General features: G+C 38.4%; 2 protein-coding genes across 2 annotated transcripts; both read left to right on the top strand.

Annotated features, from left to right (window-relative positions):
- Window positions 1–17566: 17566 nt before the first annotated feature.
- LOC133065425 (olfactory receptor 1B1) lies at window positions 17567–18520 on the top strand. The gene has a single exon (XM_061156188.1). It carries the CDS (start codon window positions 17567–17569, stop codon window positions 18518–18520), a length of 954 nt encoding a protein of 317 aa, XP_061012171.1.
- Window positions 18521–26633: 8113 nt separating this feature from the next.
- Window positions 26634–27626, top strand: LOC133065266 (olfactory receptor 1361-like). Its single transcript, XM_061156084.1, has one exon. The coding sequence runs from the start codon at window positions 26634–26636 to the stop codon at window positions 27624–27626; it is 993 nt and encodes a 330-aa protein (XP_061012067.1).
- The last annotated feature ends 316 nt before the right edge of the window (window positions 27627–27942 follow it).

Genomic DNA, 27942 nt, shown 5'->3' on the forward strand with positions numbered 1-27942 from the left:
CAATTTTCTCAATTACATTTGAGAAAGTAAGGTATTCCTCTAAGGAACCAAGCAAATATTTCATGCCTTCTTCTCCAAGTAGCCCTGTCTATCCCCATGTTTCTGAAAATCCTTGGCATGCCTGTACTTTTCTGGAAAAGGAAACAATCAACAACATGCAAGGCAATTTATGGAATGAGAGAAAGCATTTTCAGCCATATCTAATAAGGCATTAATATCCAAAAAATATAAGAAACTCACAGAACCTAGTAGTAGAACTCCCAAATAACCCAGTTTTTAAATTGGCAAGAGATTTGAATAGATATTTCTCCAAAGTAGACATCCAAATAGACAATAAGTAGAAGTGCGCCACTTCACTAGTCATCAGTGAAATGCAGGTAACAAGCACAATGAAATATCACCTCACATTTATTAGAATGCCTACTATCCAGAAGACCAAATGACAGCAAGTATTGGTGAGGATGTGGAGAGAAAGGAACACTAGAACACTTCTGGTAGGAATGTAAATTGATATAGTCTTTATGAAAAACAGTATGGAAGTCCCTTAAAAAATTTTAAATAGAACTATCATTCCAAGCATCTTTTCTGACCACAATGCAGTAAGATTAGATGTCAATTACAGGAGAAAAACTTAAAAATCCCAACATATGGAGGCTGAACAACACACTGCTGAATAACCGACAAATCACAGAAGAAATAAAAAAAGAAATCAAAATATGCATAGAAACGAATGAAAATGAAACACAACAACCCAAAACCTATGGAACACTGTAAAAGCAGTAGTAAGGGGAAGGTTCATAGCAATACAGGCTTACCTCAAGAAATAAGAAACAAGTCAAATAAATAACCTAATTCTACACCTAAAGCAACTTGAAAAGGAAGAAATTACGAACCCCAGGGTTAGTAGAAGGAAAAAAATCTTAAAATTAGGGCAGAAATAAATGCAAAAGAAACAAAAGAGACTATAGCAAAAATCAACAAAACCAGAAACTGGTTCTTTGAGAAGATAAATAAAATTGACAAACCATTAGCCAGACTCATCAAGAAACAAAGATAGAAAAATCAAATCAACAAAATTAGAAATGAAAATGGAGAGATCACAACAGACAACACAGAAATACAAAAGATCATAAGAGACTACTATCAGCAACTATATGCAAATAAAATGGACAACTTGAAAGAAATGGACAAATTCTTAGAAAAGTACAACTTTCCAAAACTGAACCAGGAAGAAACAGAAAATCTTAACAGACCCATCACAAGCACAGAAATTGAAACTGTAATCAGAAATCTTCCAACAAACAAAAGCCCAGGACCAGATGGCTTCACAGCTGAATTCTACCAAAAATTTAGAGAAGAACTAACACCTATTCTACCCAAACTCTTCCAGAAAATTGCAGAGGAAGGTAAACTTCCAAACTCATTCTATGAGGCCACCATCACCCTAATTCCAAAACCTGACAAAGTTGGCACAAAAAAAGAAAACTACAGGCCAATATCACTGATGAACATAGATGCAAAAATCCTTAACAAAATTCTAGCAAACAGAATCCAACAACATATTAAAAAGATCATACATCATGACCAAGTGGGCTTTATCCCAGGGGTGCAAGGATTCTTCAATATCCGCAAATCAATCAATGTAATACACCACATTAACAAATTGAAAGATAAAAAGCATATGATTATCTCAATAGATTCAGAGAAAGCCTTTGACAACATTCAACATCCATTTATGATAAAAACCCTCCAGAAAGCAGGAATAGAAAGAACATACCTCAACATAATAAAAGCTATATATGACAAACCCTCAGCAAATATTATCCTCAATGGTGAAAAATTGAAAGCATTTCTGTTAAAGTCAGGAGCAAGACAAGGGTGCCCACTCTCACCACTACTATTCAACCTAGTTTGGGAAGTGTTGGACACAGCAATCAGAGCAGAAAAAGAAATAAAAGGAATCCAGCTTGGAAAAAAGAAATAAAACTCTCACTGTTTGCAGATGACATAATCCTCTACATAGAAAACCCTAAAGACTCTACCAGAAAATTACTAGAGCTAATCAATGAATACAGTAATGTTGCAGGATATAAAATTAACACACAGAAATCCCTTGCATTCCTATATGCTAACAATGAGAAAACAGAAAGAGAAATTAAGGAAACAATACTATTCACCATTGCCACAAAAAGAATAAAATACTTAGGAGTATATCTACCTAAAGAAATGAAAGACCTATATATAAAAAACTATAAAACACTGATGAAAGAAATCAAAGAGGACACAAATAGATGAAGAAATAAACCATGTTCATGGGTCAGAAGAATGAATATAGTGAAAATGAGTATACTACCCAAAGCAATCTATAGATTCAATGCAATCCCTATCAAGCTACCAACGGTATTTTTCACAGAATAGAACAAATAATTTCACAATTTGTATGGAAATACAAAAAATCTTGAGTAGCCAAAGCAATCTTAAGAAAGAATGGAACTGACTGACTGGCTGCCTGACTTCAGTCTCTACTACAAAGCCACAGTCATCAAGACAGTATGGTACTGGCACAAAGACAGAAATACAGATCAATGGAACAGAATAGAAAGCCCAGAGATAAACCCACACATATGGACACCTTATCTTTGACAAAGGAGGCAAGAATATACAATGGAGAAAAGACTATCTCTTTCACAAGTGGTGCTGGGAAAACTGGTCAACCACTTGTAAAAGAATGAAACTAGAACACTTTCTAACACCATACACAAAAATAAGCTCAAAATGGATTAAAGATCTAAATGTAAGACCAGAAAGTATTAAACTCCTAGAGGAAAACATAGGCAAAACACTCTCCGACATAAACCACAGCAGGATTCTCTATGACCTACCTCCCAGAATATTGGAAATAAAAGCAAAAATAAACAAATGGGGCCTAATTACAATTAAAAGCTTCTGCACAACAAAGGAAACTATAAGCAAGGTGAAAAGACAGCCTTCAGAATGGGAGAAAATAATAGCAAATGAAGCAATGGACAAAGAATTAATCTCAAAAATATACAAGCAACTCCTGAAGCTCAATTCCAGAAAAATAGATGACCCAGTCAAAAAGTAGGCCAAAGAACTAAACAGACATTTCTCCAAAGAAGACATATAGATGGCTAACAAACACATGAAAAGATGCTCAACATCATCAGAGAAATGCAAATCAATACCACAGTGAGGTACCATTTCACGCCAGTCAGAATGGCTGCTATCCAAAAGTCTACAAGCAATAAATGCTGGAGAGGGTGTGGAGAAAAGGGAACCCTCTTACACTGTTGGTGGGAATGCAAACTAGTATAGCCACTATGGAGAACAGTGTGGAGATTCCTTAAAAAACTGGAAATAGAACTGCCATATGACCCAGCAATTCTACTGCTGGGCATACACACTGAGGAAACCAGATCTGAAAGAGACACGTACCCCAGTGTTCATTGTGGCACTGTTTATCATAGCCAGGACATGGAAGCAACCTAGATGCCCATTAGCAGATGAATGGATAAGAAAACTGTGGTACATATACACAATGGAATATTACTCAGCCATTAAAAAATACATTTGAATCAGTTCTAATGAGATGGATGAAACTGGAGCCCATTATACAGAGTGAAGTAAGCCAGAAAGAAAAACACCAGTACAGTATACTAACGCATATATATGGAATTTAGAAAGAAGGTAACAATAACCCTGTATGCGAGACAGCAAAAGAGACACAGATGTATTGAACAATCTTTTGGACTCTGTAGGAGAGGGCAAGGGCTGGATGATATGGGAGAATGGCACTGAAACATGTAAAACATCATATGTGAAAAGAATCCCCAGTCCAGGTTTGATGCAAGATACAGGGTGCTCGGGGCTGGTGCACTGGGATGACCCAGAGGGATGGGATGGGGAGGGAGGTGGGAGGGGGATCCAGGATGGGGAATACATGGTACACTCATGGCGGATTCATGTCAATGTATGGCAAACCCACTACAATATTGTAAAGTAATTAGCCTCCAACTAATAAAAATAAATAACCACCACCCCAGGTTGGATGCATGAGAGAAGTGCTCAGGACTGGTGCACTGGGAAGACAGAGGGATGGGATGGGGCGGGAGGTGGGATCAGGATGGGGAACACATGTAAATCCATGGCTGATTCATGTCAATGTATGGCAAAAACCACTACAATATTGTAAAGTAATTAGCCTCCAACTAATAAAAAATGAAAAAAATTAAAAAAACATAAAAAACAAATCAATGTATGGCAAAACTGACACAATATTGTAAAGTAAAATAAATAAATTAATTAAAAAAAAGAATAGATAAACATGTATGTATAACTGAATCACTGCTGTACACCTGAAACTGACACAACATTGTTAATCAATGATACCCAATATAAAATAAAAATTAAAATAAAAAAGAACTATTATAAGATTGAACAATCTTGTTTCTGAGTATATGGCCAAAGGAAAAGAAATAAAAATCTCTGAGATGACTCATCACAAATGAACATTCTCATGTTCACATCAGATTTATTTATGATAGCCAAAATGTGAAAACAAACTAAATGTCCATTGATGGATGAGTAGAAAAAGAAAATGCGATATCTATCTAGCTATCTTACACTTATGTATGTAAGTTAAAGTTGAAAGTGAAAATGTTAGTTGCTCAGTCATATTAGACTCTTTGTGACCCCAAGGACTGTTCCCCACCAGGCTCCTCTGTGCTTGAGACTTCCCAGTCAAGAATACTGGAATGGGTTGCCATTTCCTTCTCCAGGGAAAATTCTTGACCCAGGAATCAAACCTGAGTCTCCCACATTGCCAGCAGATTCTTTACAGTCTGAGCCCTTGGAAGCCCAATTTACAGTTAGATGTCCCTTCCTGATTTCCCATTGTACTTTATATATACAAAGAGCTGAAAAAGTTTCTTTAGTGTTTTCAAAACAATTGGCCTAGGAGATAAATGTGAAGAGCAGTGGAGGACTTGGAAAGATGGAGAGATTTTATGGAAGATGAGAGGGAGTGGTACCTTCTCTGAGAATGTATTAGGGATATAGTTATAAGATATAATAGGGGATTTGATGGAATTTCAGAACAAAAACATTGTCCGAACCCCAAGAAATTGACCCTGCATGGTTAGAGCAGAGAGAAAAGGAATATTCTTGAACTAGCAGGACACTGACTTCCCACGTGGAAGACAATGATTTATTTAGCAGAGAAATTATATTCAGACTGAGCTAGTATTAGCATATTGTCTCCAAATTGTGGGGGCGGGAATGAACCTCTTCCTTTTTATAGTTTCATTCATCCATATGTAGAATAATGCTAATGAAACTTCCCTCATTTGTAACTGTACTTCTCTTTTATTTACATGACACTTGACATTATGTTTAATCTTTCATCCTCGCTAGAATGGAGGATCTATTTGGGGTACAATTAATTATTTTTCACTGGTATATCCTTAATGCTTATCAGAATGCCTTACACATAAGTGAAAGTGAAAGTCACTCAGTTGCGTCTGACTCTTTGTGACCCCATAGGTTATACAGTCCATGGAATTCTCCAGGCCAGAATACTGGAGTGGTAGCTATTCCCTTTTCCAGGGGATCTTCCCAACCCGGGGATCAAACCCAGGTCTCCTGCATAGTAGGCAGATTCTTTACCAGCTGAGCCACCAGGGAAGCCCATCCCTACACATAATAGGTTATCAATTTAAAAAAATACAAGAATGAACAATAAGGTCCTACTGTATAGTGCAGGAAAGTATATTCAATATCCTGTGATAAACCATAATGGAAAAGAATATGAAAAATATATATGTACAACTGAGTCAATTTGCTGTACAGCAGAAATTAACACAACATTGTAAATTGACTATACTTCAATAAAATTGAAAACAAAATGTCCGGATGAGTGAATCATTAGTCCATAGTCAAAGTTAGTAGGTTTTCAGATAAATGGAACTGCTTTTTCACTAATTTCCAAGAGTATCTTGAGCATGAATGGGTTGAATAATGTCCTTATGACAAAGTCTTTATATTTAACAAGAATTGATTCCTTTAAAAATTAGTAAGAGAAAGATTGGGAAGTTGGAGAAATATGTTCTTACAACTTCACTTAGCACAGTCATAGGAAAGAGCTAAAGTTGGTGGTTAAGAACATAGGTCTGGTTTCAGACATACTAAGAATTAATCATTGTTAAAATTTAACAAAGACATTTATTTATATAGCAAAGAGTAAAGAAATAATAGTAAGTTTATTAGTAAACTTATTAGCATATTATTTTAACTCTACAATAATAGAGCAACAAATTAAATTCAAGCCAAGTGTTGTAGACACATTTCAAATAAGAACACTAATTAAAAGACATATGATGCTGTTTAAATGAAATCAAATAAAAATGGTGACACTAATAGTGGAGATTTTAAATTCAGGTCCAGTTCTGAATCTCTGTTGAATTAAGACTGTGGAGAACCTCAATTATCTACTTTTGAAGTATTTCAACAGGAAAAAGAATTCTTGGGTACTGTTTCCTGTGATTAAGGCCTTGTTTGAACACTTTATATATTCTCATTGATTACTAATTAATGACTTCATGAGGTATGAACTGTTATTATCCTCATTTACTGATGAGAAAACTGAAGTCCATATATAGGTTAGAACATTTGCCCAAGATCACATAGTTGGTAAGGGATAGAGGTGGGGTTACAACTTCCCAGGCTATTAGCCTAAAAACTAAGCTACCTTTCATAGTACTAACCCAAAGTGCTATTGTGAGTACAAAATGAACAAAATATATAATAGTTTAGCATGGTGTCTGTCACATAATCAATACTCAACATATTAACCAGTATTTTGTTATCATTCTGGTGGCTTATTCACTAAGTCATATCCAACTTTTTGTGACCCCATAGACTACAGCACGACAGGCTCCTCTGTCCTCCAGTATCTCCCGGAGTTCGCTGAGATTCATGCCCATTGAGTTGGTGATACTATCTAACCATCTCATTCTCTGCCACTCCCTTTTCCTTTTGCCTTCAGTCTTTACCAGGATCTTTTCCAATGAGTCAGCTCTTCGCATCAAGTGGCCAAAGTATTGGAGCTTCAGCTTCAATGTTATTATTATCCTCTCACAGAGCCTTTTCTGTCCTTGAGAGATATGTTCCTTTTTCACCTTGCTCAACTTACAGCATGTCATCAACCAACTCTTCTCCAGCACCCATCCTTCACAAACGTGATGACCAGTCTCCTCTAGCTGGCCTGAGTCCTGAGTTTCTTTCTGGCTGTTTTGACCACAGGAATGCTGGACTCAAAATGAGTCCCAGTTTGTGGAAATTACAGCCTAGTGTAATGGACACCGAGTGTAACCTTTGCTTGGAGCAAGTTTTTGACTTCTGCATGGTGATCACAAGCTATATTGCATATTCTACAACTTGAGGAAAGAAGAGATGTAAATTAGCCCCTGATATCCTTCCAGTCCCCAGGGATTTAAGCAATATATATTAATATACTGACAGTCACTTTTGGATCACTTTTTGGTAAATCATCTAAAACAGTAGTCATCAAACTTATGCAATATATGAATTCCTTTCAAATGAAAAAATTCCCTTGGAATCCCTGGGTTAACATGTTTTGTTGTATCAGTATCATGTGAATGAACAGAAAACTATAAGCCTTAATAAATATACTAATATGCAGTTTTAACTTTAAAACTTTAATACAGATACAAACTAAATTTAAGCCAAGTATTGCAGATACATTTAAAATAAAAAGACTAATTAAAAGACATATAATGTGTTGTTTAAGTGAAGCTAAATCAATAATGGTGGCATTATCAGTGGGGTCTTAAATTCAAGTACAGTTCTGAAGTTAAATCTTTCTGGTTTTTAATTTTTCCAATACTGTAAATGCATATAGAGATTTTTATATGACAAAATGATATTAATAATTTCAAATCTTTATTTACTAGTTTCAGATAAAACCAGGTGTTTAATTAAACTTTCTAGTAATCAGTCATATAAAATCAATTTTAATGAAGGTCAATCGACAACTTTTAGTGGAAGGTAGGTATGGGTTGCCCTATTACATAAATCCACATTAAATAGTATCCAATCTAGTTATTTCTGAAATCACAGAAAATAGCATCTGAATTTATCTTTATTTATGGAAGACACTGAAAAACACTTTCAATTTCAACGTAGAATTTGCTAGTTGACTCTCAAGTGAAATAAATAAATATTAGAAATGGTAACAAAAATTAACTCACAACAAATCAAAATTCTTATAATTAATTCCATTTTTCTTTAAATTGGAATGTATAAACTAGGAAATACCTTTTTAACTAATAAGGTCAGAAGAGTAAAAGTTGTGAATTAATTTCTGTCACTCTAAATTGCTTTCTTAATTATAAATCATAGCTTGAATAACTTAAAAAAAGTTGACATTAAGGACTTATTTTATAAAATGTGTATCAATTCCAAAAGTTTAGTCTTTAAACTTAAATTGTTCAACAGCCATATTATTAAAGATGTTGGGCAATTATTTCACGCTTACGTTGGGACAAGCCATTTTAATGATATGTAGAATTACTTAACAACATCAAGATTGGGTGACCTCATTTTTATCTTATTTTGTTGTAATTGCCATTGGAAATAAATATATGGATACAAGCTATGGAATTTCATTAGTAAGGCTTCTAAAAAGAGGCTTCCAGAGTCCAGACATTGCTTGCTGCCAGAGATCAAAGCCTGGTCCTGAGTCTCTGACTCTGATGATTTAATCAAGTGAGCATTGTGTCTGTTCTGTCTCACTTACATGAAAAGGATTAAAGCACCATAAAAGTGTGTGACTGTGTATTTTATTATTATAAAAGCTTCAATAACACACTGATCCCTCTTTCTTATGGATTATGGATGTTCAAGTAACTTAGTAATGAGATTGGAGAATGAGTTAACTAATTCTTTGTGAAGGCAGAGGAAGTAATGGGGAAAAAAATTCCTTAATCCCATCAATATTTACTCTTGGTAAATACTCTGTTGGAGAATGACAGGCAAGATAGGGCATTTTTTGTGGGGGAGGCTGTAGGGAACCAGGGTGAATGAGAGAAGGATTGTCACTGGCTGGTCATTTAGCCAGCCACTCTTTCTTGAGTACTTGTTTTGTGCCAGATACCATGCTAAACACTGGATACAGAGGTGAATTAACCACAGCCCCGTCCCTCCAGGAGCACAAAGTCTAATGGAGTAGTTGAGGTTTTCAAAGTGCATCCTACCAGCCTGAAAAACCTGAACTCACTTTGGTTGTGTAACACCCACAGTGATTGTAGCAGGACTGGTGGTGCCAAAAACAAGAAAATTTATTATTTGAGCCTTTTACAACATGACAGTCTCTATAATCAGAACTTTTTATATAATATTCTAATCTTTAAAGCAATCACTTACTTAAAAATTAGGTATTATTAGCACTTTCTACATAAATAGACTACAGTCAGTGAAGTGAGGTGAAAGTTGCTCAGTCATGTCTGACTCTTTGCGACCCCATAGGCTGTAGTCCATGGAATTCTCCAGTCCAGAATACTGGAGTGGGTAGCCTTCCCCTTCTCCAGGGGATCTTCCCAACCCAGGGATCGAGCCCAGGTCTCCCTCATTGCAGGCAGATTCTTTACCAGCTGAGCTATCAGGGAAGCCCATTCTTTGGAGAAATGCCTATTCAAATCTCTTGCCAATTTAAAAATTGGATTATTTGGGGTTTTTACTACTAGGTTTTGTGAATTTCCTATGTTTTTTGGATTCTTTATCAGCTGAGCCACAAGGAAAGCCCAAGAATACTGGAGTGAGTAGCCTATCCCTTCTCCAGTGGATCTTCCTTACTCGGGAATCAAACTGAGAGCTCCTGCATTGCAGGCAGATTCTGTACCAACTGAGCTATCAGGGAAGCCTAGACTAGAGTGAAGAAGTGTTAAATAATTGCAAATGCACAAAATTTGTAAGTGGTATATCTCAGAAATATAGTTACTTCTATTTATCTCCAGAGCTATAATTTAGGCCCTTACATCATGCTTATTAAATCACAGGAAGAAAATACAGTGATGACTGAGTGAGTGATTTGGGTAATGAGACACAAGAGTCTGCCATTTGTGTTGCCTGAACATTGATGAAGTTGTCTCCCATCGCATCAGGATCAGTGGCATGAAGTTGTTGCCAGGGACTTGAAGTGCATTTAGCCTTCCCTTAAGAGTATGTCCGTACTTTCTTGCTCTCTGCAATGGCAGGCAGTATACCTCACTTCCCCCAGGTGACTCTAGAGGAGAGGTCCCTAGGGCCCCACAATCTCTAAATCCCACCTCACCTCCCTAGTCCTGGCTTCCTGTCCCATGCACAGATCTGTTATTCAGCACCATGGCCAGATCCCTGATCTCTGGCAGAAGGCTGAAGCCATGAAGTCCAGGGTAAAAGTCCTTTCTTGCCAGGTGACTGTGTGAGCTGGAAAACTAGCCTTCATTCTATGCCCTGTTTTCTCCTGACCAATTCTTATCTTTCTATAATAATAACCTGTCTCTCACTCTGGACACATCCTGTTTAACATCATCCTTTCTCCTTTATGTTCTAGCAGCCATTCTCTTCTCACCTCACCATGACAATCTTGCTCACTAGCTCTCCTTTCTGTTCATTCCCACTTGATGTTCTATTTCTCACATCTGCCTACTCTTCTCTTTCATTTGCACCATTTTATGACCCCCCTCCATTCTGTTCTCCTATTCTTTTCACATTCCCACCCTTCTCGTAGTGGTATCCACATGCCTTCCTCCTTTCTCCCCCAAATCTTTATTTTTGCTCCTTATTTCTGTCCCAATCATTAAAAAGTTTTCCCTCCTTAATTATGTTTCTCTCTCTTCTCATTTCAAAAGTTCTTCCTCTTATTTCCTCATTTTTTTTCCATTTGCCCATTCACTCTCTACACTCTTTCCATCCTATGTTTTCATCCTCCCTTTCCCACTACTTTTCATTCTTACTTTGTTTTCCATTCCCATTAATTCTTTTCTCTATTGTGTCTTCATTTCTATGTCTCTGACACTCAGCATTCCTTCTGATTATCTCTTCATGGAAGCCACACAATTATTTTTAGAAATATGGAATGTCAAGAAACAAAAGTTTAGAAGAAACTCCAATTTGAGAATAAATTCTGCTTTTCAATAATTATTTTCTGACTTTTTGTCATATACATGAAGCTCATATACAACATGCACATATGTACCCACACAGGCACGCACATAGTTAGTTATATCACATTCAGTTTATTCATACAGAATGCCAGCTGCTCATTGAGTAAAATGGAGGACAGTTTTGGTATCAACTAGAAGAGGCTTCCCAGGTGGTACTAGTGGTAAAGAGCCCACCTGCCAGTGCAGGAGACATAAGAGACACAGGTTCGATCCCTGGATTCGGAAGATCTCCCAGAGGAGGGCATGGCAATCCACTCCAGAATTCTTGCCTGGGGAGCCTGATAGGCCACAGCCCATAGGGTCGCACAGAGTCAGCCATGACTGAAGTGACTCAGCACGCAGAAGAGTTTTTATGTTACACCCTGCTATGATTTTGTTAACTCTTGGGAATCTCTTCTTTCACTCAGCCCATCCCTGACCTCACCTAAGGCTGAGACCGGACATGTTCCAAGTAAGTACCACAAGCCCCTTTGCTTATGTTTGTCACTTATCACACTGTTTTTCATCCAGTATTGGTCTTACTTTCTTTCCATGCTGTGGTTTCTTCACGATAGAGTCTGTGTAGCTTGTCTAGCTTGTCTTAATGTCCCATCACAGAAAAGAAATATTTGTATAATAGACAAATTAATAAGTAAGTGGATGATAAGTAAATGATCTTCTGGATCATGTGATTACCTTCTTCCTTGATCTAGCCAAAATTATTTCCTGGGAATTATAGGAAAATTCAGGTATTCAGATGAATCTTTTAAAACCCAGCCCTTCTGTTCTCTCTCTTCTCAGACATTTCCAAAGATGCAAATTACAGTTGCCCATCATTATTTAAAGTAACAACTGTGCTTTGTGAGAATAATAGTCTTGGCAATTGCTCTTATAAATTATTGAAAGTCTCCAATGTGGATGATTTGTAGTAATTAAACCTATGTTTTATTCCCTGTTCCATATACCACCTCCTTTTGTGCTTTTTTTTGGATGGTTCTTGTGTCTCATGTTCTCTTCCAATCCTCACTATTCTCTCTAGTTCCTTCATCTATATTCTTAGTCCTCCCTATATACTCTGCTTCATTATGAACCTTATTTTTTATCAGAACTATCGCATGGTTCATCTAGTTCTTTACTGTAGCAGTGAGGTCAGCTAGGTTTGGAGATATGGATTTATGAATAGTCAGTATTAAGTTGGTCAATAAGGCTCTAGGACTAGACATGGTTTTTCAGGTTTGCTCTTGGGGACCCTTTGTGGCGAAGCAAATGGGAAAAGAGAAAACAGTAGATAGCAAAGAACTAACCACTGAGAGAAGCAAGATGAAATTCATAGTTTTGCAGCAGTAAGGAGATTAGAAGAAAACAAATGTCAAGAATGTGGGGGGGGGGTGGATAGTGGTTAATAATGCCATAAGTAGAGAAGGAAAATGAAGAAGAGTTGAGAGAAGCAATAGCCAGGATGTCCAATTCTCTGTGTTAAAATTTCAGCTCTGCCATTGACTAGCTGTGTAGTATTAAAGCTAGTTTGCTTTAATTTCTCTGCCTCACTTTCCTCATCTGTAAAGTGAGGAATAAAATAGTGTCTAATACAGTACAGATTTAATAAAATCACACATGTAGCATGCATTGTGCTGTGTTTGGCATATAGCAAGGATTCAAAAAATGTTACTTATTATTACCACTATTACTACTAACACTAACATTGTTAAATATCATTGCATATGGTGAAGATTGTTCACTGATAACCTTGTCAGCAAAACTTTGAATAAATTATTTTGTAAGTAGACTATAATTATACTACATGTATGAAATGGAGCAAATAGTTGATAGAGCATAAGATATGAATTACAATTTTAAAACACTAATTGGCATTTTATTGTATTCTAACAACTTTGCATAGTTTCTATGTCCATTTTATGGTAAAGGAATCTGAGACTTGAACAAAACTTGGACAAGTCAAGACACTTGGTCATGTAAAAGAGTTAGTAACTTGGAGCACAGAAATATAAACTTATGTCAGCCTAGGCCCATACTCTGTATAGCAGAAACAGGTACACAACACAAATACACATCACAGTGAATGGTTAAATACATTGTGGTGCATCCACACAAAAAGCTGTTACATAGCAATGAAAGATAGCCAATAATGTCAGTGAATCTAAGTAATATAATATTGAGGCATAAAATGAGATAACCACAAATTACTTAAAGGTTTTTACCCTTTTATAAATTTCCAATCGTTTAAAACTTAATAATATTCTTCTTGGAATACCTATAGCAGATATATAGCAAATATAAGCATATATTAACAAAAGAAAGAGGTAGGAGGAGAAGGGAGTGACAGAGGATGAGATGGTTGGATGGCACCCCTGACTCAATAGACATGAGTTTAAGCAAGCTCTGGGAGATGGTGAAGGATAGGGAAGCCTGGTGTGCTGCAGTCCATGGGATCACAATGAGTTGGGCATGACTGAGCAACTGAAAAACAACAACAGCAAAAAGCCTTGTTGGTTAGATGAGGAAAGAAGTGGCAAAATTTGAGCAGGCTGCTTTGGAGTTGAGATTCAGGAGGTTGGTTATCTTAGGCGAAGACTGACAAGGAGAGGTGATGGATAATGTTCATGGAAGTAGGGATGAATTATCATCAATATTCTAGTTTCTGTGTTGAATAGTAAGTTAATGCTCGTTTAATCATACTCAAAGCCGAAGGAGCAAGCAAGAAGCTGATGCTCAGACCAATGAAGAGGCTGTAGCATCAACCAAGTGTTATGATTAACCCAGTTGTGAGTTCCTGATGCCAGAGGAACATAGGCAGTGATGATTCCTCTACTGTGTTTCTTACAATTTGGCTAAAGATTTCTCCCCGCTATTACAAATCCTGCTTAAAAATTTTCTTTGGCTCTGGATCTCTAGAATCAAACTCTAAACAAAGAGCTTCCATCAGAAAATCACTGTAGAACTTATGAGAATGAGAAGAGAAATAGGAATGGTAATTGGAAACATGGAATATACCTTAGATTGGGGAAAAACAATTTAGGGAAACTTTGTGGCTCATTGGCTTATTTTAGGACTGACAGTTACAGTGCACATGTATTGTGACATCTTTTATTTTCTGTAAGGTTTTGGAAAATTATTTTGAAGCTAAACCCAAGTATCCCAGGTCTAAGATGAATATTACCTAATTTTGGATTCTGCATGACATACTGTCTTGAATGTCCTGATGCTGAGTGTGTGATTTGACTATGGTGGATGTTATTTTGATTTAGAATGGTGTGCTTAGTCTTATGATGGAATGAATAAAGAAAATATAGGAAAACACTCTCATATCTCAGTTGCTATCCTTGCTTTTACTGTTAGTATTTTTAATTGGAAAAGTTTCACAATATAGAAAAGTATAGTGAGACAAAGGCAATGAAGTACATACACTTAATATCTAACTTTAACAAAGCTTAATATTTTCCCTTTTTGGTTTCAATTCTTATTTTGAAAATATAAACTGTTACAGATACAATTAAAACCCATAGTACTTGCTTATGTTATCCTCTACCCTTACTTCTCCCCCAAAGAAGGCACACACTATCCTAAATAAAGTAGTCATAATATATATCTGTTTTACAAAAATAACACAGTATTTTCACATCTTAAAAATTCATATCTGCCGTACTTTTCTAACAACCTGAACTGGCAGTTTTCAGTTAATACGTGTTGAAGACTTAAGCTTATTGATGCACAGGGTTCTGGTTTCAAGTGTTGTGTAACATAAATAGATCACAATTAAAATAAATATATGCAGAGTACATCATGAGAAATGCTGGACTGGAGGAAGCACAGGCTGGAATCAAGATTGTCAGGAGAAATATCAATAACCTCAGATATGCAGATGACACCATGCTTATGGCAGAACGTGAAGAAGAATTAAAGCGCCTCTTGATGAAGGTGAAGAAGGAGAGTGAAAAAGTTGTCTTAAAGCTCAACATTCAGAAAACTAAGATCATGGCATCCGGTCCCGTCACTTCATGGGAAATAGATGGGGAAACAGTGGAAACAGTGGCTGACTTTATTTTTCTGGGCTCCAAAATCACTGCAGATGATAATTGCAGCCATGAAATTAAAAGAAACTTGCTCCTTGGAAGGAAAGTTATGACCAACCTAGACAGCATATTGAAAAGCAGAGACATTACTTGGTCAACAAAGGTCTGTCTAGTCAAGTCTATGGTTTTTCCAGTGGTCATATATGGATGTGAGAGTTGGACAATAAAGAAAGCTGAGCACTGAAGAATTGATGCTTTTGAACTGTGGTGTTGGAGAAGACTCTTGAGAGTCCCTTGGACTGTAAGGAGATCCAATCAGTCCATCCTAAAGGAAATCAGTCCTGAATATTCATTGGAAGGACTGATGCTGAAGCTGAAACTCCAATACTTTGGCCACCTGATGGGAAGAGCTAATTCATTTGAAAAGACCCTGATGCTGGGAAAGATTGAAGGCAGGAGGAGAAGGGGATGACAGAGGATAAGATGGATGGATGGCATCACCAACTCAATGGACATGGGTTTGGGTGAACTCTGGGAGTTGGTGATGGACAGGGAGGCCTGGCATGCTGCAGTTCATGGGGTCGCAAAGAGTCGGACACAACTGAGTGACTGAACAGAACTGAAAATATATATACATATAGTACAGTATTTAGCTGAATAATCCATCATTCACTGAGAATGCCTTGTCAATTCTAAAAATTATGAGTTTGTTTTGGGGCCACTTTCTGTATTCCATAGGTCCACTTAGTCACATTTTATTTCACAAAGTGAGTCTCAAAATGCTTCTAAGAACTAATCTCATAGAGATTTAATTACTTGGTAACAATGCTATTATATTAAAAACTGAAAATGAAAAGATAGTTTAAGAAAACAAGCTTGGAAACTAAGATACATCTAAAAATATTATTTAAGGCCTTAATGAACATTTGGGGAGGGCCCAAGTGCAATTCCTGCCAGCGCATGGAGGACAATTTGAGAAGGCTCTATTTCCAGAATTTGTTGGAATGAGATTATGAGTTTTTCTTGGGATAACTGGATCCAAGGAGGGTGCATGAGCTGTGTCATTTTGAAAGGCTTCTAGTTTGGGTTAGACAATCTTAGAAGATTAAGTCTGGAGGAATACAGTCTGATGTCAGTCCTGAGGGAGGGTTCCAAGGGATGAGCAAGGGTTTAATTTAGTCTTTTCTGGGAAGAATGCAGCAGTCATTACCTGTGGGTGCTCTCCAATGGGCTCATATGACGCTTCAAGAAGATTTTTTAGGTAGGTGATTACTGTAAGGGAAAAGAAGTCAAGGAGTGATTGGATATGGGGAGATGATGGAGAGAGTCCCCATGTTTTTGGTTTGGTCCATCAAATGGGTGAAAATGATGATGCTGTTAACCAACCAAATCAAATAAAAGGGAAAAACGAGTTAGTTCATGACAACCTGAAGCAATTTTGCTACAATAACCAACTACTTGTAAAGATCAATTTCTTTATATGTTACCTATTAAATGATACCTTATGTTCCTTACAGGTTCATACAGAAGAAATCATGAAGATGGCCAGGTGATGCAGTGTGACTAGAACATGAGGAGCTAGAGACAGTGAGTATAGAAATTTTTTTGTGAAGTTTGTCACTGGAAGAAGGTAAATAGTAGTTGGAATGAAAAGACAATATTGAATGAAACGTTTTTATAGTACAAGGGACTTTATCAGGGTATATGGATTACACTGAACTGTGGTGTTGGAGAATACTCTTGAGAGTCCCTTGGACTGCAAGGAGATCCAACCAGTCCATTCTAAAGGAGATCAGTCCTGGGTGTTCATTGGAAGGACTGATGCTGAAGCTGAAACTCCAGTACTTTGGCCACCTCATGCAAAGAATTGACTCATTGGAAAAGACCCTGATGCTGGGAAAGATTGAGGGCAGGATGAGAAGGGGATGACAGGATGAGATGGCTGGATGGCATCGCTGACTCGATGGGCATGAATTTGAGTAAACTGTGTGAGTTGGTGATGGACAGGGAGGCCTGGCGTGCTGTGATTCATGGGGTCGCAAAGAGTTGGACACGGCTGAGTTACTGAACTGAACTGAACTGATGGGTTACATAGAAGAACCCATTAGAGTGGATGGAAAGGAAGAAGTAATGGAAAAAATGCTATAACAAATTCAAAGACTTGGGAAGGGCTGTAGTGCTCAGTTGAATTTAAGTCTTTAAAGAGCTTGAAGAATATACATAAATTAACTAGAATTGTTATGAGCTGTTATTTATGACCCATGACTTGCCTTTTGATTAAAATTCTTTCAGAAGGGCTCTGTGTCACTCATCATGGGCTGTGCCCCTAATGCTTCACATTCCCCAGTTTTCTTGCTTCTCGTGTTCTCAGGAGCTGAAGTCCCCCCCATTGTCCTCTTTGTCCTATTCCTGGCTATTTACCTGACCACGATGATGGGGAATGTGACTTTAGTGCTGCTCATCTCCCGGGACTCCAGGCTCCAATCACCTATGTACTATCTGCTCCGAGGTCTCTCGGTGATAGACATGGGGCTGTCCACAGCCATTCTGCCCCAGTTGCTGGCCCATCTGGTCACTCATGACCCAGTCATTCCTGCTGCCCGCTGCCTGGCTCAGTTCTTCTTCTTCTATGTGTTTGGCGTTACAGACACACTTGTTATTTCTGTCATGGCTCTGGATCGATACATGGCCATCTGTGACCCTCTGCACTATCATTCAATGATGAATCGCCAATGCTGTGCCCGCTTACTGGCCTTGTGTTGGGTGGTGTCTGTGGTGCACACCATGCTGCATGTGGGACTCCTCTTGCCTCTCTCCTGGGCTGCGGATGCTGAAGGCAATGTTCGCCTTCTCCACTTCTTTTGTGACCACCGACCACTTTTGCGAGCCTCTTGCTCTGACATCCATCCCAATGAGCTGGCCATATTCTTGGAGGGAGGCTTCCTCATGATGGGCCCTTGTGCCCTCATTGTACTCTCCTATGTCCGCATTGGGGCCACCATCCTACGTTTGCCCTCAGCAGCCGGTCGCCGCCGTGCAGTCTCCACCTGCGGGTCCCATCTCACCATGGTTTTCTTTTTCTATGGCACCATCATCTGGGTCTACTTCCAGCCTCCTTCCCAGAACTCTCAGGACCAGGACATGGTGGCTTCTGTGATGTACACGTCCATTACACCTTTGGCCAACCCTTTTGTGTACAGCCTTCGCAACAAGGATGTCAAGAGTGCACTCCATAGGCTGCTTAGAGGAGGGAGGGTGGCCTCCTGATTAGCCTCATGCTTTTGAACTGTGGTGTTGGAGAAGGCTCTGGAGAGTCCCTTGGACTGCAAGAAGATCAAACCAGTCAATCCTAAAGGAAATCAACCCTGAATATTCATTGGAAGGACTGATGCTGAAGGTGAAGCTCCAATACTTTGGCCACCTGATATGAAGAGCGGACTCGTTAGAAAAGACTGATGCTGGGAAAGATTGAAGGCAGGAGGAGAAGGGGGTAACAGAGGATAAGATAGTTGGGTGGCATCTCTGACTCAGTGGACATGAGTTTGAGCAAGCTCTGGGAGATGGTAAAGGACAGGGAAGCCTGGCGTGCTGCAGTCTATGGGATTGAGAAGAGTTAGACACAACTGAGTGCCTGAGCAACAACAACAAAGAGCCATGTTGTTTAGATGAGGAAAGAAGTGGGCAGATTTGAGCAGGACTGCTTTTGGAGTTGAAAAGGGGGAATGGCCTGGGCAATTTATGGAACTCCTGTTTTAGTTCTTGTTGATCTGATGCTTTGACAGCTGTGAAAACTCCCACATTCATGCCACACATGTTCAGGGCTTCCTCATCAGCAAGCCTCTAGAATTTTCCCTCTGGCCGTTTATCTTCAGAGAATAGAAATGTGTCACTAAGCCTGGGTTATGTAATTCCAGTTGCAGAAATATGTGAATAATATTGTGAAATTCTGAGCTAAAGCAAAGACAGTGAACTTAACTATAGTCACATTGAATTTCGTGAGCTGGTTTGCGGGGAGTGGATTGGTGTATGTGAGAAAGTTAGTGGAAGAGAAGTTTAGGTAAATAGAGATGTCAATTTCTTACCTTTATCATTAAGTGAGCAAATACATGCCCAGAAGTGAGTGTGAAACAGGGGCTGTGATTCTGTTATTCCACAAGTGAGCCCCAGTTTTCATGGGCGTCTCATGGTATGAATGTCTTATTCTGATGCAATTGAATTCTGTTTTGTATATTAATATTTTCAGTTAATTTTAATTTACACTTCTTAAAGTAAAATATACGAAGAAAATTCAAGCTAAATACTTTGCTGCATAATACAAGAAACAGTGAACTATTTCAACAATAGATAAAATAAATTGGTTGTAATTAGATTTTTGAGAACTAGACAGTGACCTCTATTTTGTGATCTCTTAAATTTACAGTGATAATCAAAACATTTTAAATTGATAAACAATTAACATATGGCATTGTGTAAATTTAAGGTGTACAATGTGTTGATTTGTTACATTTATATACTGTAGTTTGATTACCAGTATAGTTCTATAAATCAGCTGAGAAGATAAATAGGTCTTTTCTAGACTCTCAATTATATTTTATTGGCCTATATGTCTATCATTTTGTATGTACCATAGTCTTTTTAAAATGTATTTTTCACAAAGTGTTTATTTAAATTTTTAGCTGCACCACATGGCTTGTATGGGATCTTAGTTCCTGGACCAGGGATCAAACCCAGACCCTTGGCAGTGAAAGTATGAAGTCCTAACCATTGGACTTCCATATTATTTTCATTGCTGTAGTTTCGAAATAAATTTTGAAATAGAAATGCATGAGTCCTCTGTCTTCGTTCTTTAGTGTTTTTCAAGACTGTTTTGGGTATCCATGGTTCCTTGCAAGTCCATATGAATATTAGATTTGCTTTTCTCCATTTCTACAGAATAGTCTGTTGAGATTTTGATCATTGATTTTATAAGCCAATTTGTGAAGACTTGAATAAAATTACATAATTCATTGGATGATGGGTCAAGTTGCAATGAAGGACAAGCACAGTAAGCCAGAAGACTTTGAATGCCAACAAAGGCATTTGGAACCAAAAAAAAAAAAAAAAAAAAAAAAGAAAGAAAGAGGATGAATCTCCAGGGGCAGTTCCTCCTTCGAAACTCCAAAAAAACTGGCAAATATTGACTTGGCCAAAAAGTTCATTTTGGTTTTTCAGTAAGATGTTACAAAAACCCAAATGACCTTTGTGGCCAACCCAATGCCATCAGAATCAAGCTTTTCAGAACTCTAGTAGGTGAAAAAGATCTTCACAATCCAGATAATCACAATGGTGTGATCACTCACCTAGAGTCAGACATCCTGGAATGTGAAGTTAAGTGGGCCTTAGGAAGCATCAGTACGAACAAAGCCCATGGAGGTGATGGAATTCAAATTGAACTCTTTCAAATCCTAAAAGATGATGCTGTGAAAGTGCTGCGCTCAATATGCCAGCAAATTTGGAAAACTCAGCAGTGGCCACAGGACTGGAAAAGATCAGTTTTCATTCTAATCCCTAAGAAAGGCAATGCCCAAGAATGCTCAAACTACCGAACAATTGCACTCATCTCACATGCTAAAAAAGTAATGCTCAAAATTCTCCAAGCCAGGCTTCAGCAATATGTGAACCATGAACTTCCAGATGTTCAAGCTGGATTTAGAAAAGGCAGAGGAACCAGAGATCAAATTGCCAACATCCACTGGGTCATTGAGAAAGAAAGAGAGTTCCAGAAAAACATCTATTTCTGCTTTATTGACTATGCCAAAGCCTTTGACTGTGTGGATCACAATAAACTGTGGAAAATTCTGAAAGGTATGGGAATACCAGACCACCTGACCTGCCTCTTGAGAAGTCTATATGCAGGTCAAGAAGCAGCAGTTAGAACTGGACATGGAACAACAGACTGGTTCCAAATAGGAAAAGGAGTACATCAAGGCTGTATATAGTCACCCTGCTTATTTAACTTATATGCAGAGTACGTCATGAGAAACGCTGGGCTGGATGAAGCTCAAGCTGGAATCAAGATTATTGGGAGAAATATCAATAACCTCAGATATGCAGATGACACCATCCTTATGGCAGAAAATGAAGAGGAACTAAAACCCTCTTGATGAAAGTGAAAGAGGAGAGTGAAAAAGTTGTCTTAAAGCTCAACATTCAGAAAACTAAGATCATGGCATCCGGACCCATCACTTCATGGCAAATAGATGGGGAAACAGTGGCTGATTTTATTTTTTTGGGCTCCAAAACCACTGCAGATGGTGACTGCAGCCATGAATTTAAAGACCCTTACTCCTTGGAAGGAAAGTTATGACCAACCTAGACAGCATATTAAAAAGCAGAGACATTACTTTGCCAACAAAGGTTCGTCTAGTCAAGGCTATGGTTTTTCCAGTAGCCATGTTTGGATATGAGAGTTGGACTATAAAGAAAGCTGAATGCTGCTGAATTGATGCTTTTGAACTGTGTTGTTGGAGAAGACTCTTGAGAGTCCCTTGGACTGCAGGGCGATCCAACCAGTCCATCCTAAAGGAGATCAGTCCCAAGTGTTCATTGGAAGGACTGATGTTGAAGCTGAAACTCCAATACTTTGGCCACCTGATGGGAAGAGCTGACTCTTTTGAAGAGACCCTGATGTTGGGAAAGATTGAAGGCAGGAGAAGGGGACAACAGAGAATGATATGGTTGGATGGCATCAGACTCAATGGACATGAATTTGTAAGGGAGGCCTGGCGAGCTGCAGTCCATGGGGTCACAAAGAGTGGGACACGACTGAGTGACTTTCACTTTCATTTTCACCTATTCAGTCAGTCCAGTTCAGCTCAATTCAGTCGCTCAGTCATGTCCCACTCTTTGTGACCCCATGGACTATACAGTACATGGAATTATCGAGGCCAGAATACTGGAGTGGGTAGCGGTTCCCTTCTGCAGGGTGTTTTCTCAACCCAGGGACTGAATCCAGGTCTCCTGCATTGCAGGCAGATTCTTTACCAGCTGAGTTATCAGGGAAGCCCCTAATAGGTAAAGGTTTACATCAACAAAAACACATCACCAGGAGAAAAATCACTGAAACAGGATAGAGGATCTTTATGGAATTTTATAAATTTCCCAACCCAACCCATGGTTGGTCTTGGTCTCAACAGTCTGCATTCCCAAGAATCTCCCCAATATTCATATAATCTGAGACTTTTCATTATGGTGTTCTACATCATTCTGTTTATTTTGTACACACAGATGTTTTTAAATCAAGTGTTCTGAGGTTGAGAGTTCTGAAACAGAGAGCAAAATGACTAAATGAAATCCATCAAAAGGATGCAATCCGGTGAGGGCAGGAACTGAGAAAGTCATTGGCGAGCAGAATGGCACTATCATAACAATGAAGTTGTCCCACTGCTGTATCATAAAGCCTCGTGTCTTGCCATTAATTCAGCTGAGTTAAAATGTTGGAATTAATAACAAACACTCAATAATTATAGAAAGGCTAGGTTAGGAGAGATGGCTTCTTGAGATGCTGATATGGGAATCGAGTTCCCCTTAAGGTTTTTTCTTGTCTAACCGTTGCTGTGATGCAAGGCTGTGTGTCCCCTAAGGGGTAGACCTTCCCTACAGACACAGTTGTTTTTAGAAGCTTTACGGTCTTAGCCTCAAAGAGATTTAGATATAAGGAAGAAGGAGGAACCACCTGTGCTACCATCCCAGTTGATAAAGGAAGATACAAGGGCTCAGCCCATTCTAAATAATATTTCATCTGAACAAAATTGGAGTCTCCTGGGGTTGGTAGAATCCCAGAATGAGTGCATGTAAGTGGTGCTGCCTCACTGGGATGAGCTGTTCTATAGAAAAGATTTTATGAAAAACGACAAAAAAGGGAATCCCTAGTTTTGTGAGAATGTGGAGAAGAAACACAGTTCCACCCAAACTGTCTAACTTGAGTGTACATTAGGTACAGAGAAAAGGTGAGATTAAGGTTACACTGTGCCCTAAGAGTAAACAGAAAGGGAATAGGAAATAAGTAAACACATAACCCTCTTGTAGAAAGCAATGTGATACTGGTACCCAAAACACCCAAGAATAGAGTGAGGTTCAAATGTCACAGTCCAAAAAAGCAATGGGATGGAGGAATGGACAATGATGACACAGAAAGATATGTTTTTGAGTGAAAATATTAAGGCATAGATGAAGAATATAGTCATGTAATTGGAGAGGGTATGGACAGACATTTCAGCCCCCAGGTGCAAGAAATGTGGGACAGAGGACCTAATTTATTTTGTGAGAATGTTGAAGATTTATTCTTGGGACAGAGAAAAATTGGTTCATATTTATACATCTCAGATTCAACCTTTGTGATTCATCAACACAGGGGAAAAGACTAGAGGTAGAATTTAGATCAAGAAGGCATTATATAAAACATACATGTAACATTCAGATATTGATAAAACAGGGAAGACTATATGTTCCTTGGTGCTTTCATTAAAGAAGAAAGACAAGAATAGCACAATTGGAGCTTGACACTCTAGCTCTCTCCTTTCTTCAGGACTCTGTTATGTTCCTAAAGTACAGGTGGAAATTGGGAAATCTGAGATGTTTTTCTGTCTCATTCCAGGAATTCTTCCCTTTGTTTTGTTTCTCTCCCAAATTTCAGTTTAGTTTGGTATTTTGAGTTGCTTAAATCTATATATGTGTATTTCTTCATCTCTCTCCTAAATGAACTACTCCTCTCTGTGTCTTCTAGAATCAGCATCCTAGATCTCTCCTAGTTGTCTTGAACAGGATCCACAGAGCTCAGACTCTGATGAGACTATGTTAATATATTGGAAAATAGCCAAGATATACAGATAAGTGTTGAAAAAGTCAGCCAACAAGAATACCACCACTGCTTATGACTGTTTTTACATGTAATCGGTTTTCAAATACAGTTTTGCTTTGCTTGAGAGAAACTGGACTCTATATTATTACATTTTAATCCTCATGATGGATAAATTTATACTCTTTGACACTCTTTCCATCTCAAGGATGATTTTCTGTCACCCTTTCCCCATGAAGGGACTTATTCAATCTTTCTTTCTTCCCATCTTTTTTTTTGTTTTGTTTTTCTCTCACCTTCTTTTATACCTCCATGTCTCACACAGATGTCTGTGTGTGATCACTGGCTTGAATGTATGATAGAATCATAAGAGCATATAGTTTGAGCCATATCACTGACATGGGAAAGGATATATGAAGAAATAAAGACAAAAGAACAGACACTGGAAAACGTAAGTTTTCTTTATCTTTTAAGCTCCTGTGAGCTTTTCTTTAAAGAAAGCACCAAGAGAGATGACCTTAAAATGGTTTTGTTCTTTATCTTAATATTAGGAATATTATCTTTTGGTGTGTGGAACACTGGACTCAGTAAAGAATAAATGCAACCATAACACATGATTTGGCACTGTCATGATAAATATTGACACAGTTATACTAATGTTAATTTTGTCTACTGATTTTTAGCATTTACTTGGAAGACTTAACTATGACTACAATTCATGATTTGTATGTTTTCAATCTTGACAATATGCAAATCAAGATATAGCTTTCCAAAGTTTGGCAGGGGTAGTGGTGCAGAGGTGAGGAAGATAAGTGCAGTCTGAAGTTGATGCACTATATATTGAAGCAAATCATTTAAAAGCAGAAAATTGACTAATTGAAGAGCTAAAATATCACCAAAAAATTAAGGAAAAGAAGGAAGAGTGGTAATAATGTAAATAAGATAAAACTTTATCTTTCAGGATAAAGAGCCAAAAGATAATCTTTAATTGATAAAAACTGGCACATAATATATAAGTAAGTATATAGAAGCAGAGAGGTGTGAATCACCAGAAGAGGTCAAACTAAACACAGAGGTATGTAAACGTAGGGTAAGAGACCTCTGCTTTTTAGTATATGTTCTCTTGCACTCTACTATTTTAAAATTATTTTACTCACATTCATGAGAAAATGCTGAAAATATATAAACATATCGTTACCCCCAAAACCTCAAAATGTTACCTCTTTGATGAACTGCCTAATTTTATCTATAGGGAAAACCTGAGCTGAAAAATCACAAGAATCTCATCCACTAGCAAATTACATTATTCCTCGAAAATAAATCACTAATAAAATCAACAATTATATTTATCATTGTTAGTCTCATCCCAGGTAAATTCATTTGACTTAATGAAACAAGAGCTCTCTTATGAAAAAAAAGAAAAAAGTTGAGTTTCTGGACATGCAAAGCTAGGACCAGATCTTCACTTCAGTGCCCCAGCAAAGACGTAGAGACTCAGATATCTGGCCAGAGTCTGAGGATCTTTCCCTTTTACTTCCAACTTTGAGAAATGATGAAGTGTGATGGTTGAGGCTGGTAAAACTGCACAGTAAGTTCCCTGCATATGAACCTTCAAGCTGTGAACTTTCAAAGATGCAAATGTGCATTTGGTTCTAGCAAGGAACCGCAACTTGTGCCATCAACATCAGGTGTGAGTGAAATTGCAGCTTGCCCTCCATCTCCTGTTGCTGATGATCCTTCAGTTCTTCATCTCCCACCTCGTCTGCCTCCTTAAGCCAGAACCTCTTCTTGCCTAATCAGTTGATGCCAGCCCTTGTACGCCAGCTGTTGTACTGTACTACCACATTTTTTAAGGCCCTGTATTGTAAGATTTAATATGTTTTCTTTATTTTTTGTGTTTTCTTATTTTTTAATGTATTATCAACATATTGCAGTACAGTGTTATGTAGCCAACTGTGTTAGGTGGGTATCTAGGCTAACTTTGTTGACCTTATGAGTGCATTCTTGAAACAAAACTTGTTTGTATATAAGGGACTTATTGTACAGGGTTAAGTCCAGGTTTTGTTGCTCAGACCACATAAGATCTTCACTGGCGTATTCTTTTTGCTTTAGCTTTCTCACCTGTAGTAAAAGGTTGAAAGCAGTTTCTACCATGAGTGACTGTTGTGAGAATCAAATGACTGATATATAGAATGTACACAGGAAGCACAAAAGACATTATATGTTCAGTGATGACTTACTTGTTATACAGTGAAGTTCAAAAAATCCAGGACTGTGTGTGAGTTATCCTGTTGTCACTAGTATTAATCAAAGTGAGAGATTGTAAGTGGTCAATACATGAACCTGAAATATACTAAAGAATGGGTAGGTGAGTGGATGAGTACAAAAATAATGGCCTGGGAAAGAAATTAAAGGGAAAAAAAATTTCATTTTGGAAAACTAGAGACACCTGTGCAAGAAAAGATGTTTCCTGCAAGCTATCTCTGAGTAAATTTCAGCCTTATTTCAACACTTGCTCTTCATGGGTGATGCGGATTGAGTCTTATGGCCACGAGAAACAGGACAGAGGTAACAGAATTTGTTTTACTGGGCCTGTCCAGCTGGCCAGAGATGCAGCCAGTTATTTTTGGGATCGTCCTTCCCATGTACCTGGTGGCAGTTATGGGCAATGCTCTGCTAATGATTGCTGCCCTCTCAGACCCCAAGCTTCAGACCCCCATGTACTTCCTGCTCAGCCAGCTTTCCTTCATTGACATCTCTCTGACAACCATCACTGTCCCCCAGATGCTGACGCACACACTGTCTGTGAACAGAACCATCTCCTTTAACTGTTGCATGCTCCAGCTCTTCTTTTTTATGGCTGTGGGCAGCATGGAAGGCCACTTGTTGGCGGCCATGGCCTATGACCGCTATGTGGCTATCTGTGACCCCTTAAGATACTCTGCCATCATCAGCCATCGCCTCTGCCTACGCATAACGTTGACCTCGTGGGTGGTCGTCAGCCTCAACAGCCTCCTTTACAGTGTGTTGGTCACCCGCTTAACTTTCTGTGGCAACCAGGTCACCCACTTCTTCTGTGACATCACACCCTTGCTGAAGCTCTCCTGCACCCGGCCAGTGGTCAGTGAGATGTTAATATTTACCGAGGGGGTAGCCGTGGTGGTGAGCCCCTTCTTCTTTATTTTAGGTTCCTATGTCCGCATTGGTGTGGCCATAGCCCACATGCACTCAGTTGCTGCCCTGCGTAAAGCCCTGTCCACCTGTAGCTCCCACATCCTGGTTGTGCTGCTCCTGTATGGCTCTGTGATCTGCGTGTACCTCCGACCGTCTTCCAGCTACGACTTGGACCAGGAGCGTCAGGTGGCCATCTTTTACACAGTTGTTACCCCTATGCTAAACCCACTGATCTACAGCCTGAGAAACCAGGAGGTGAAGGGTGCCCTGCGAAGGCTTTTCAGGAAGCTCTCTCAAGCAACTTCCAACCTGGTTCCCGGGCAAACAGGGAATGGCAGCACAGCTCCTGAACCCTTTAGGTAGCATGGATGTTTTAACAATATTCATTCTTCCAATTCATGCACATGAGGTTGTTCCTTTGATTTGTGTCTGCTTTCTTTCATCAATGAATTTATGGTTTTACTGTACAGATTTTTCAGCTTCTTGGTTAAATTTATTCCTAAGTAGCTGGTTCTTTTTATTGTTATTACAAGTGGGATTGTTTTCTTGTTTTTCTTTTCAGATAGATTGCTGTTGTTGTAAAGATACACATCCCTCAGAGATGAAGGAGGTATTATCCACAATTACACTGAAACAATAGAATCAAGGAGTTCTTTTGTGCAAACATAGGATCTCCCAG

The sequence above is a fragment of the Dama dama genome, chromosome 11 (assembly GCF_033118175.1).
Source record: "Dama dama isolate Ldn47 chromosome 11, ASM3311817v1, whole genome shotgun sequence".
NCBI classification, from domain to species: domain Eukaryota; kingdom Metazoa; phylum Chordata; class Mammalia; order Artiodactyla; family Cervidae; genus Dama; species Dama dama.

Bases quoted from the DNA above. Each gene is read 5' to 3' on its own strand.
- LOC133065266 (XM_061156084.1), top strand. From the start codon at position 26,634: ATGGCCACGAGAAACAGGACAGAGGTAACAGAATTTGTTTTACTGGGC.
- LOC133065425 (XM_061156188.1), top strand. From the start codon at position 17,567: ATGGGCTGTGCCCCTAATGCTTCACATTCCCCAGTTTTCTTGCTTCTC.